Raw genomic sequence first — 14,640 nt, 5'->3', positions numbered from 1 at the left:
TAAATATAATTTTTTTTTTCTCATTATTTTACATGTATTTTTCGATATTTATTCTTTAGCAATCTTAAGTCTTAGTGCTCTTAGACTCTTTTTAATTAATTAAATATTTATTCTTAGTGCTTTTCAAAGTATCTGTGTGTGTATGTGTGTATATATATATATATATTAATTTTATTTATTTTTTTCCTCTATTTGTTTTATAATTTTATATAAATTTTTTTCATTATTTTAAAATCATTTTTAATTATTTATTCGTAGTGCTCTTAAGTCATTCAGTGTGTTTTCCCCATCTTTTTATTTATTTGTTTTTAAAAAATATATATATATTTTTTTATTTTATTAAATTTGTATTTATTTTATTTAAAAATGTTCAAATTGTTTCTTACATAAATGTATTCTATTTTGATGGGTATGTTTTATTTTTTTATTATTAAATTAGATTTATTTTAAAAAATATATTTTTTGTTTGGTTTTGGTGGGAACTTTATTTTATTATTCTATTTTCATATGTTCAATAATGTTCAAGTTTTTGGTAAAGTCACCAAATTATTTTATTTCTTCTAGTGTCTGTTAATTCTGATCCGTTCTTGGTGCTTTTAAAAGTCAGTGAGATTTTTTCATCTATTTATTTTTTTCAGACTTTTTATTTTTTTACATAGTGTTGTTATTTTTCTGGGCATTTCATCTTTATTTTTGTTTTATTTTAAATTTTTAAATGTATTTATTTTTGGTGTGTACTTCATTCTATTTTATTTGTTTGTGTTCAGTAATGTTCAGGGTTTTGGTCAAATCACTTGAGTTATCTTATTGCTTTTAGTATAACAGATGGTTAATTCCATTGTCTTACTGCTCTTAAGTAATTCAGTGTGATAACTTCATAATTAACCAGCCAAGATAAACAGTGCTAAATCCATTAATTCTGTTTTAATGAGGACGACTCTAAACTCCAGGGCATTCATGCTTAGTTTAACACAAACTGTCACCAGTAATACAGCCAGTATCCTGCAGTTTCAGGACGCGCACATGTGCAGAGCTTCAGTTCATTAGGACACCCCCCGTTTGCCACAGGCTCCGTTTGTGTTCATGCATCCCGCTGGGAACGTGTGATGGAAACGTGGAGTCCATTCACACTGCAGCACGTTCAGAGACGCGGGGAGTTTGTGTTCCTGCAGGAAGCGGCTCTCATTCAGAGATTCAGCAGCATCTGCACAGCACATTTATCAACAGACCTCAGCCGGAGCCACACACACACACACACACGCATGCATGCAGAGAGACAGAGCGGGTTTAAAAAAACTTTTTTTTTTATGTAGTTACAACTACACTAGTTTGTTTATAGCCAGGCTTTGTTACTGTTAGTTTTGTTTGTACGTTTGTGCTAAAAGCCAGTTGAAAAAAATATACACTGAATTTTTTTTGTTTTATTTTAGAAATTAGAAACCGTAAACAAAACTGGGTGATTTATTTATTTGTGTTTTTATTTTACAAATGTAATATTTTTTAATTGTTTAAACTTTATTTTAGTTTGTAAATTTTGAATTACAAAATTGTATATTATAAGTAATATAGGTATAACAAAATTAATTAAATAAAAATCTAAAATAGTAAGTGTGTAATATATATATATATATATATATATATATATAACTTAGAAATGCCCAGTCAGGACTTTCAGCTGGCAGCGGGACGCTTACTGGAAAATGCCAGGCGCTCGAATGAAAACAGATCCATTATAATTGCATAATGGTTTGTTAAAGGCCAAAGACGTGGCTTGTGTTTCTGAGGCCTGTGTTGACATTGGAGGTTTATTGTTTTTGTTTCCATCTCATAACTTTGTAGAATTCATGTCACACATTATTGCAAAATTGAACGTCTGAAAATAGTTTACATTCGCGATGGTTTCGATATTTCATGGTGCCAGTGTCTGAAGGCAAAATTGAATCCTGGTTTTTCTCAGACCTCCCATCGCAACAAGAACAAGAGCTGTAATGAAACGTTTAAACTGAGCAAAGATTACATGTTGCATATTAGTTCTTTTTATATTTCATTTTTATTAGATTCTTTTTTCCTTTAAATTTTTTCTTGGAATTAACTTTTTTTTTTAAGATTAAAAAATATATACATTTAGATTTTTTTTTTATTATTTCATATTTTATTTTCTAAGTTTGTTGTAAAATTTTTACATTAATTTTTTGTTTGTTTTTCCTAGGTGGTACTTTTCATTTTTTAAGAGGGTTTTATTTAAATGTATTTATTTATTAATTATCTTTTAACTCATTCATTATTTTCTCTTATATATTTAAATTAGTCTGGCATCAGTGCAAAAAAAAAAAGTTTCATATTAAAGCACAAGTGATCAAACAAAAAAACTGGTTTCAAGCAACGGGTAGTTCAGACTGATTTATGAGTGAATAAACCAAACGTAATGTCATTGTAAAATCATTGTGATTGCATTTGTAACGGTTTCTCTCACTTGATGTGTTGATAACAGATCAACAGAGGTCACATGACCACAGAGGCCAAGCGTGCGGCGAAGATGGAGAAGAAGATGAAGATTCTGCTGGGTGGCTATCAGTCACGGTCCATGGGTCTGCTCAAACAGCTCAGTGAACTCTGGGATCAGGTGGAACAGGCCAACATGGAGCTCCACACCTTCCAGGAGCTGAAGAAACAGGAAGACCACGCCATTCCACGCAGACAAGAGGTGAACAAATTTAACTCTATCTGTCTGTCTGTCTGTCTGTCTGTCTAGTTCTCATTTCTAAGTTGCTTTGGATAAAAGTGTCTGCTAAATGATTAAATGTAATATTATAAACTATAATATATAATTGAATGGTTTGTTTTTGGGTTCTAGATGTTTTATTTTGTATAGGTTTTTCATTTTTTTTCATTTGGCTTTATTTATATTTTACTTTGTGGTTAAAAGTATACTATTTTGTATATGTCTATGCCCTTTTACTGTTAATATTTTTTTTTCTTAAATCAAAAAATATATATATACAGTATATATTAGAGCCCGACCGATATGGGTTTTTTGGGGCCGATACCGATATTGGGGAGTAAAAAAAAAAGGCAGATACCGATATATCGGCCGATGTTCTTTGTGTATATTATAGTACAGTACCAGTCAAAAGTTTGGACACTTTCCCATTCGTGTGTCCAAACATTTTACTAGTACTATATATGGAATACAGTATATACATAAACAGAATATATACATAAATACATTTTTTGCAATGATCACTCAAATGTGGTGATCAAACACTTATAATGGTGACAGATATGTAAGGGCATTTAACAATTTAACAATAAACTTGCGATGAGTGGGATGCACAAAGTAACGGGGTGTTAGTTGTAACACACATGGTTTGAATATTTATTTTACCATAGTAACATTTAAATTCTGGCTTAAGTAAATTTATCATCTCAGTTTTTATTATTCATTTAAAATGAGACATGTCTGCTATTATTTTAATCTCCAATCTGTTATTAATCAGTTCAGATAGTTTTTTTTAATGCTTCGCTAACTAGCAAAAGACACTAACCTGTTTTAAATTCCAGTTGCGCAGATGGGGCACGTTGTAACACTGCGTTACAATGTGCTATTCTATGACAAATATATATATATATTTATTAACAAAATATTTTAGTTTGTCTTGTGTATTTTTTTCATTCGATCAGATAAGATTTAAAGCTGTCATATGGTGAAGTTACAACGTGCCCCTCAGATGTTAGAATGTGTTCCACCTACGGGGCATGTTGTCACATTTCACTTCCATTTTTTTGAGGGTAAATAAAGAAAAACGTATACACTGTAATGGAACTGGAATCATGGTGGAATTTCATGTAAAGTCCACTTCGCAGGGCACTTGCGGTCGAATAAGACCACGCTTGAATGCTGCCTGAACAAGAGACCTCCTTACTGAAGGGAAAGTGTTGACTGGTGTCACTATCTTGCGAATGCGCCGGCGGATCTCCACCAAATTCGGGGGATCCCTTCAGCTCAAGGAGCCCTCTCGAACGCCACCCTCCGCGCGTCGGTAGCCCCAGGGATCGCTAGATCGGTTGGCGCCGGACCACATTTTATCTGCATTGTGTTCTGTAAAAAAAAAATCATATCGGCGGCATATTCGCCGATACCGATATATCGGCGACAGGCTCATATCGGCCGATAATATCGGCAAAACGATATATCAGTCGGGCTCATATATATATTTATTTATTTTAATTATATATTATATAATAATAATAATTATTATTATTATTATTTTTTAAGAATAAATAAACTGGGGGGAAACATAAAAGTGTTGAATAAAAAAATAATTAAATTTTTAAAGTTTTTGTGTTTTGGAGGTATTATGTTGTGTATAATATAGTATTTATTTATTTAAAATTTGCTGCTATTTATTTCCTTTTTCTTTTTTTTTGTATGTGGTTACAAGTATTTCACTATTTTGTGTGTTAAGTTTTGCTACTGCTAATAATGTTGTTTTTTTTTGGTGCTGGAGGAAATTTTTTTCCCCGTTTGTTTGTTTACAAGTACGTTGTATATATGCTTTGTTTCTATTGATATTGTTTTATTATATTGTTCTCTTCCTAAAAACTAATAACCAAGTCTTGGTGGGGGGAATCAGTTACTACATTACATGTTTATACTATATCAACACTTTGTCTTTCCTGTCCAGGCCCTGAGAGAGGACGTCCAGAGACAGCAGGACAGAGAAAAAGAGCTGCAGCAGAGATTCGCTGACCTGCTGCTGGAGAAGCAGACGCTCTCGCAGAAGTTTTGAACGAGACATTTATCCCAAACATCTCTGCACCCCCTGTAGTGCTGTTTATGTGCTCGTCCCGCTTCAGCATGCTTTACTGTCTGGATCCCCGTGTTTCTGCTGTAATCAACTGCTTTCAGCTTCTTAATGTTGACTGTGTTTCTGCTGCTGTTCACAAGAACCACCGGGATTTCATTCACAGAATTTTGTTTTTAATGTTTTTCATATTGACCTTGTAAGTGTAAATATCTGTTTTGCGGTGTGGATTTTTCCATGTCAAGCCATTTTTAGGTTTGTGCTGAATATGAGATGCTCCTTTTCAGATGTAAATTGGAATAATGACTTGCATTGAAAATGTACATCATTTACAAAATAAATCATCAGTTAGCTTTGAATGTCTGTTTTGTGAATGAATGATTGGACACAAAATATATCAAATTAACACACCCGCCCATATAATTTTTTGTCTATGTGGTTACAAGTACTATTTTATATATATATAATAGAATCATATTCACACATTTGTGTCCAAATACTTGTTTTGGTTTATATTTAATAGGTGCCGATGTTTCCTGCTCAGTTCAGGTTCAGTTAATAAGTGGCTGTTTTTGCTGAAATGAACATGAAAGAATCAACATTGGACTGTGTTCTTCTGCTCTTGAGGGGCCGTGAACTCCATGCACACTTCATGCAATCCAACATTTCTTCACTTTAAAGTCCCATTGTTCGACAAGATTGAAAAATCTCGAGGAACACTTTGAGTTGTTTTGGAAGTGAACTGGTCTGACAAAGTGGTGTGATTGGAAAGTTCTGTGTGGAAACGACACAACGCTATCAGATGTCTGTGAGACGCAGCGTTTGTCTGAATGCCATTGTTTTCAAATGCTTTTAATAAATGTAGTGCTGTGTGGAGGGCACAGAAACCATTGTTTTTCTGGTTCAGTGCGATATGAGTATTTCCAACCATCTTTACCTCTAGAAAGCACTTCAACACATGTTGCTGGTATTTACATTTTAGTTTAAACTCTTTAGTTGAAGTGTCCAATAAGAATCATTTTAAAAGTGTAGCTTATGTATTTTTTAATAAAACAAAATTGCAAAAGATCAAAACGATCTTAATTTATGGTCCAAAGATGAACGGGTTTGGAACGACATGAGGGTGAGTAATTAATGACAATTTTTATTTTTGGGTGAACTATACCTTTAAAAAAATATCTGAATCTGAAGTGCATTTGATCACATTATCAGCTGAACAAAGGCATTTTCACGCAAGATGTTTAAATGGATATATATTATTTAATTCTTCAGTTTTTTTTGTACATTATTATTTTTTTTGGAAGGTGCATTTTTTTATGAAATTATGCAAATACAAATACATTGTTCAAAAAATAAAGTAAAATGTTAGAAAAAAAATTACAATATATATACAGGGCTAAATGCAGGTCTAGCTCTAAAATAATCTGGATTTGAACCCATGTTACGTTGCATACAAAAAACGGACACCGCTAGACTGTCATGTTTCTAATAAAACCATCAAAGGCTGACCTTCAAAAACAAGACCAAAACAAGCATCAGAAATGGACAAATGAGCACATGTTTGCCAGAATGACTTACTCTGAATCGGACATTTCCTTCTCGAGCTGGAAAAGAAATAAATTGAAAGAAGATGAACAAATACACTCTTTTGTTTAGAAAGCTCTTTTTCATGACAAAGTCTGGCTCCAAGAGTCCAAAATCAAATCCAAAACATCTTCCACCATAATCACATCTATAGCTATATGAGTCTTCTGAGTCTAAATTGAAACATATTGCATATGGAGACATTGAAAAATCCAATGCATTTAAATGACACTGTACTGCTTTTGTTCAGGAATGAACTGCTAATTATCTCTGCATTATCAGTGTAATTGATATGATTTCAAACACTGTTTTTATTCTTTGCCTACAGAGATGGATCTGGTTCACTCTTGACGTTTTAAGCGTCTCAGTGAAGGTCAGGATAGTTGGTTGGTCAGTATACGGTGGAGCCAGCGATGGCCGTGTTTGGTTTGGACGCTGCTGAATAGCATTGCATGATGCGTAGGAAATTAAAAATCCAGAGCTCTAATTTGCAGGAGAGTGAGATGGATTTAAAGGCTGGTTTTGCTGCTTCACTTCCAAACGTCCAAATATGTCACAGCTGAATGAGAGCTGGGCTTTTTCTGTGCCAGCGCCGTGACCCGCAGAAACAGCGTTTATCACATCCAAGTGTCACAGAAGCCCTGCATCTGACTCTGCATGTGTGCTCTTCAGTTATAGAGTGATGAGAGCGAGGGCCGGGTCACCAGATGAGAAATACTCTGATGAGGGTTTGCTGAATGTAACACTCAATTATTTCATTGCATCCTTCATGTTCAATATCGGTACGACAAGATGATATTAAGTTAAATTACGGCACAAAAAAAACAATTATGAGATATTTTGAGATGCGAATTTGTTATTATGAGATAAAAAGTCATAATTACTAGAAAAAGTCAAAATGATGACAGTTGAAATGATGAAATACAAACTCAGTTATGACCAAAACAAATGACATGTGTCATGTTTTAATTTTTATGTCAATTTACCTCATAATTATGACTTTGGTAGCTCACAATTTCTACTTTATATGTCATAATTATGATTTTTCTGGGAGTAAATGTGCTTCCATAAACAAACATACAAATAATAATAATAACAGTATGTATTATATTATGAATATAATTTTTTTATTATTATTTAATTTAATATTTAATATAAATTTTTTTAAAGAAAAAAATTCATTTTTTGGTCAAAAATCCAGACTGTTGGTCGCAAGTCAAAATTACGTAAACAATTTTTTTTTACAAAAAGTTGAAATGTTTTAAAAAGTAAAATATAAGATAGAAAAGTCAAAATTATGACATTATGACATAAAAGGTCAAGATTATGACAAAAAGATTACGAGATAAAACAACATACTAAGAGCAAAATGACACTACTACTAATAATAGTACTAATAATAATGACAAAAATTCCATCAAGTGTCACAATTTTGACTTTTTATTTAATAATTATGACTTAGAAAATGGACTTCCATAATAAACAAACAAACAAACAATAATCATCATAAATGCTTATTATAAAAATATAATAATAATAATATGTATTGTCATATATTTTATGCTGTGTGTTATATTATGACATAAACAGTCATTGTTATTTTGTAAAACGTTGAAATTATGACAAAAACAATTATGAGATACAAAGATGTAATTATGAGATAAACAGTCACAATGATTACAAGATGTCAAAATTATGAGATATAACGGCAAATGAGATATTAAGCAATAATTATGACAAAAAAGTAGTAATTATAACAAAAATTCAACTTTTTATGTAAATTTTAACTTTGTATGTCATAGTTATGACTATATGATTATAAAACGATTCTATTTCATAATTATGACAGGCTTCCATAAATAAACAAATCATAATCATCATCATAATCATGAATTATTAGAATAATATAATAATAATATACATGTATTTCCAGATATGAAAGAGGGGACAACACTCAGCGTTTGTTATGTCAAATACCAGGATCTCTCAGCAGCAGCAGCAGGTGTGTTTTGTTCAGAGGTGTGAGTGTGTCCTGAACGCGCTGTCATCTAATCAACACTAGTGTGTGAACTGAACCCTGTTCAGCGCTGGCAGACTGACCTGGGAGTGGGACAGAGAGCTGGAGAGGGTCATTTGTGGTCTAGGAGTCCAGAATGATTGGGTTCAGTTACAGCCAGGCCTCTCATGACAGTGAACGAGATCCGTCTGTTATCATCAGGAGAGACTGAAACCCAAAGTGAGCCAAAAGTGATGAATTACATTTTTTTTTTTAACTAGAATTCTGTTTCAAGTTTGAACAATTTGAACAAATTTGAACAAACAGAAAAGCATCAAAACAGAAAATGATGAGCTTTATGAATGAATATATGAATACATTACAAGCTTTCCTCAGGACTCTAAAAGCAGCGTAGAGTTGAGCTCTCCAGAGTCTGCAGTAGGTGGCGCTCTGGTCCTAGTCACGACATCTTGACTCTGTCCTTCAATGCATGTGCTAACTGAGCTCAGCCAAGCTCTTAAACTTTATCTGTGTGTAAAATAGCTCATGAAAATATTATTTCACAGAGTCAGCAATGTATTGCGCGAATTCTGAACAAAAGCAAACCGATGGGCAGCGCTTCAACAGTTTTAGGAGTATTAATTAAACTTTCAACAAGCAGTTTAGTTGCTTTCGAAGACAAAATCTGAATGCAAGTGAACTGTAGGCCTACTGCTGGGTTGATTCTGATCTCATAAACACAAATGAAAGTGACTGCACTACCAGACGGTTATCACTCAAACAGCAAGTCAAACAAGAGCCCGCCGTCTTTCAGGTGACTTAAAAGTCATTTAATTGCGTGAGCATGATTTAATGCTATAATTTAATGTTTAAGCTATATTTTGGAACCAAATACCATATTCCTTGAACAAGACTTTCACAATAAACGGGGAGTCCTGTAAATTGTTTTAATTTACTTAGACAGATCAAATGAATGAATGAATGAATGAATGAATGACGTTCCTGATGTACATTAAAACAACACTTATAATACTTAGAATTTTAATATTTTACACTTAAATTACTTTGGAGTGGATAAGAACATTTTAGAAATTGTATATAATTTGTGCATTATTATTATTATTATGTTTAATATTTATAAAGAATTGTTTGTGGTGAAAACTTGAACTGAAGTGAACTTATGATGACTCTATAGCTGCTTTATAGCTGAATCCAATCATTTCATAACAGATTTGCAACATCACTGTTATTTTGAGTAAGCAACCACCTAGAAACTAGAGGTGTGCGATATATATCGTCTATTATATCTCAATTATTCACTGTAAAAAAAATTTGTGATTTTAACAGTAAAGGACTGTAAAAATGCTACAGTAAAAACCTGTTAATTGGTTAACAGTAAGTTTCCATAATATATTCGGTGAATAAATGTAATTACATTTAACGTAATTTTACAGTAAAATACTGTTAAAAATACGGTTTTTGGAAGTGAAAAAGAAAAAAGTAATTGTATAATTTACCGTGAAAAAACGTAAATTGACACTCCCAGCATTCCCTGCATGACACTTCATAGTTGATGTTTTTTTGTTGAAATAACATGTTTTTTCTTAGTTTTTTTCTTATCAGTTGTGTACGTTAGGGTTTAATCTTACATCTAATGTTGTTAAATGAATGTTTACTGTATTATTTCAGAATCATGTGTGTCACCGGAAGTTCTGGCAACCGCAGCTGCCGGTATTTTACCGTAAATGTCACAGATTTTTTTTACAGTGTTGTTTTAACGATGTGCGAGCTGACATCTGGCAAAAAACAAAAACACGTCTTGAGAGTCCAAAAGCATTCACTGTGTGATGAAGCCTATTAGAATTCAGTTACAATGGCCACATAATTCCAGTTATGAAAGCAAAAAATATTCCCGTATGGGTTTTTTTCGTTTTTTATATATACAGTTGAGTAATATCACACAAGCAAGAGTGCAAAAACGAGCCAAGGTACCAGCACAAAAACATGGGCACACACATCACTCATATCATCCTCAAATAATCTCATTAACAACTGCTGTTTTAAAACTAGATTGACGCTGAAGATGCTTTTCCACATTTTTTGTTCCATCATGAGTAACAGTGTTGAATCCCGCTGTGTCATAAACAAGAGCTGTTCATCACATCCAGTCTGAATCTGCTGCTTCAGAGGAGGTCAGTAAACCAGGAGAAAACTCCCAAATGACTCATCTTACTGTTAACTTTATGCGCTGTTCATTTGAAACAGCTACAGCTGAGTAATTCCATTTTAATACCAATGTTTAATGAGGAACATTTCAGCATTATAATTAATGCAGTGTGTTGTTTGTTCATTTGATGTTCAGACTAGAGGAACTCTCACACGTGCTTCAGAAGAATCATATTAATGGACGCTCTTCTGTGAAAAAACATGAAAAACGTTGTTTGGAGAGAAAAAATTCAGATGTGGCAGGAATAAAATACAAATAAACATCCTCATGAACTGCCAAACATGTAAATACATAAACTGTTAAATTAAGAAATTATGAAATTCTAATTCACAAACTGTAACTTGTAAAGTTGGAACATGTTAGTTCATCTATGAGCTGATCTGTGTACACACACACACACACACACACACACACACACAATGTTCAAATAACAAACAAAAAAATATAAATTATTTTTATAAATTGTATTTAATTATTATTTTAGATATTTTAGATATATTCTTAACACAAAATGTTCAAATAATAAAAAATGTAAATTATTTTTATATATTTTAATTATTTTAATTAATTTCATAATTAAATAATTAATTATTTTAGTCTAATTTATATTTTTAATTTAAGCATTATTTTACTATATATTTATTTTAATATATATATACTTAGCACACAATGTTCAAATAATAAACAAATATAAAAATTATTTTTAATTTAACAATAAAATTATTTTAATAGTTTTTTAAAATGTATATATTTTATTTAAAACAAAAACTAACAATTATTTTTTTATATATTATATTTAATTATTTTTATTTATTTATTTAAATTGTTTTAATTAATTTTATATATTTTATTTAATAATTATTTTATATATTTTACTTAATATATATACTTAACAGAAAATGTTCAAATAATAAATAAAATATTAAAATAATAATATATATATCTACATACTTTATATATTTTGAATTTTACATAATATATTTATTTTAATATACTGTATATATATATATATATATATATATATATATACACCTTGCTACGTGTACTGTGTTAGGCTAACCGAGACTTGTCATTTGCACTTATATATTGTTGCTCTTTTGTTAGTTTTGACTGCTTTTATTGTCCTCATTTGTAAGTCGCTTTGGATAAAAGCGTCTGCTAGATTACTAAATGTAAATATATATATATAAAGTGAACACATGTAACATGCATGTAAACTCGAGCACATTTACGGTCCTCGCAGACTAGTTAATCTACTGAAGGAGTTCTCAACATCACTTTAAACACGGCCTGCCCCGGGACCACCTGTTTAAAGAAACAGAGGTTTGCTGAGGGGTTTTTTAGGCTGTGGTCTGTTTCTTGTCAAGCATCAAGACACCCAGGTGCTCAGTGCTGTATTTGTGCTCTGGGCTTTTGGACGCGGCTACGGTTCAGTTTGGCAAACGACCTCGCGGAGGTGTCAAATATCGAGAAGCCATTTCAAATGCCAAGCTAAGCAAAAACCCTCCTTCTTTCTGAATAAAAGGTATGCTGTTCCATCTTGGCTGTTATTTTCGTATAATTAGTCAGGCTGCGGATGAAAAAACATATCCTTTGCCCCACATGCTGTGATAGTACTGGCTAGCTCGCTCGCGGTCCGTTCATTAGCGTGAGAACGAGCCGCTATTATGATACGCGTCACATCTTTGTTCCTTTCGCAATTAGCCGTGTCCACATGTTCGCGTATTTTTACTAACCACTGATCCTTCAAATGAAATCAGTACTAAAGCCATTTCTTTGTTAGTTTCCAAAAGCTTCATAAAGTACAGTTAAACACCAGGATAAGCTTTCTGGTTCTCCGAATTTAATAATATAATAAACACTTTCGAGCTACTTCGGAATCACGCAAAGCTGCGAAAATGCTACGAACGCTATGCTAGGTTAGCTAAGTGATTGCTTAACCTTACGGAAATTAACCATGGCATGTAGTAACCATTTTTTGTCGTATAGGCCTATTGATTACCATTTGTATAACCACAGTTTTACTACAAATGGTTAAACTATGGTTAGTGTAGCAAAACCATGCTTGATTTATGGTTACCATGGTTTAACTATAGTAACCATGGTTTTTTGGTTTTATTTGTGGTAAAACCATGGTTAATTTTCGAGCACTATAAGCAGTTGTCTGCAGTCGCTGCGTTCCTGTACGTGAGTCACTTATGGGAAACTTGCACCCACGTTGGGAAGAAGCGGTCGGAGGAAAGCGATTGTGCAGAACGAGAAAGGGAAAACCCACCCCTTTTGAAGAAGTTACACATTTTACGAGCCCATAATTAAAGTCTTTGCAGCTTTTCCCAAGCGGCTTTCTGCCCCCCTTCGAGACTCCACATTAGTCAATACCTTTCCCGATGATTTATGAGTCTGTTGCAATAATCTGCTTTGTGTTTCAGACATTTAAAGACACTAGTCATAATCATGACCTCAACAACATCAAATGGGAATGTTCAAGAAATTACATTGCTCACTTCGCTTTGAGAAAGAGCACTAACGCTGGATCTAGACGGCCAGATAATTGCAATGACTTCATGGCATCGTGACACTCCCGATTCAAGGGGCCAGACGCAACCGGAGCTGGCGTTCATCATCATTTCTTCCCCATGTGTAGTCGGACAGAAGTGCATAGGATGTCTTAAAACAACGAATTCTTAATCAGAATGAAAACTGACCTGCGCAAACCGTGTGGTTATTATCTGGCCGGCTGCAGGAATCTGTGACGTCCGAGGCCAACGGGAGCCGTCGAGTCTGCTGTACATGGAAACAGATGAAGCTCATGGTGAGACTTGGTGCACTTGAGCGCAGCCTAATAAAAGTCTGATGTAGGAAGCACTGCGTTCATTCCTCAAAGCCTTTACACTGAATCCCTGATGGAGCGCATCTAAATCTGGGATTTCAGCTCGTCTCTGCAGTCCAACCACTCTGAAACGGACAACCCTGAAAAAGAACAGAAAAAAATTAAACACATCCATTAGGAGCTATTTTGGTGGAGATGTTCTTTCTCCAACCATCTAAACGGACAAATTAATTTCCCTTGGTTTGAACAAACGTTGACCCTAAAGTTTGGCATGAAACATGTCCTGTATCTCAAACCGTGTGGCTTTTTGAGGACTTAAAGGGATAGTTCACCCAAAAATGAAAATTATTTGAATGTCATTAATTACTCACCCTCATGTCATTCCAATCCCAGTGAAAAATTCTCTAAATTGAGCTGTTATGGGAGCGATTGTGCCTTAATTGAATGTACTCTAGGTCATATTTTCTCATTTACGTTAATGCATTTGACAGACACTTCTATCCAAAGAGACATTTTTATCAGTTCTTGCTTTCCCTGGGAATCAATAGCGGCATGCTCTGTTTGAGCTACAGGAAGGCTATTTTCTCAGATTCTCAGTTACTGATTTCGGGCCTAAGAGTTCACCGTCCTCTCTGCCAACCGCTGCTTACGGGAATCATGAAGAACTGCTTGTGCAGTGAGGACGGAGACGTCAAAAACTCTTCTAGGTTCTTCTCTGCACAATGCTCAATTCAGCCAGTTATTCTTAGGAACAGACAACATGACCTTACAAGAGCTCTGCTCGTGTTTGTTCGGGTTTGATACGTGACAGTGAGACCCGGAGCGCCTGCCAGCCTGTGATGGAACCCGCGGATGGGGAACTCTGTTGGGACACGACACGCCGGACCTGTGAAAATCCAGACACCTGCTCAGGAAGCCTCTCCTTCTGCCAGTCACACAAGCAAGTTGATTTAGCCACTGAGGTGTGAAGCTCTGTTGCGTACAAAAAGTATTCTCGTAGCTTCGTAAAATTACGGTTAAACCCCTGAACTCATGGATTATTTTACAGATCTCCTTGCTACATTTCTGGACTTTGATCGTGGTAATTACATTGCCGTCTATGGGAGGGTCAGAGACAGGGGCAGCGTTTCCGTATGGCAGAGTATGGCAGTTGCCATACCCTAGCCCAGTCAGGTGTGCCGTGAAAAATTATCCAAAT

At 33.9% G+C, this 14,640-nt stretch overlaps 1 protein-coding gene across 1 annotated transcript in view; it reads left to right on the top strand.

Moving 5' to 3' along the window:
* The window catches only part of cdc5l (CDC5 cell division cycle 5-like (S. pombe)), a 22,008-nt gene extending 16,796 nt beyond the window's left edge, over positions 1-5,212 (top strand). The window contains 2 exon segments of the mRNA XM_016284035.1: positions 2,492-2,704; positions 4,686-5,212. Of these exon segments, the coding sequence (XP_016139521.1) occupies positions 2,492-2,704; positions 4,686-4,790 (318 nt within the window). The 3' untranslated portion in view covers positions 4,791-5,212.
* The last annotated feature ends 9,428 nt before the right edge of the window (positions 5,213-14,640 follow it).

This window comes from Sinocyclocheilus grahami, unplaced genomic scaffold (assembly GCF_001515645.1).
Source record: "Sinocyclocheilus grahami isolate Dianchi unplaced genomic scaffold, SAMN03320097.WGS_v1.1 scaffold179.1, whole genome shotgun sequence".
Lineage (NCBI taxonomy): Eukaryota > Metazoa > Chordata > Actinopteri > Cypriniformes > Cyprinidae > Sinocyclocheilus > Sinocyclocheilus grahami.
Note: the sequence above shows the minus strand (reverse complement) of the source record. Positions and strands in the feature narration are given on the sequence as shown.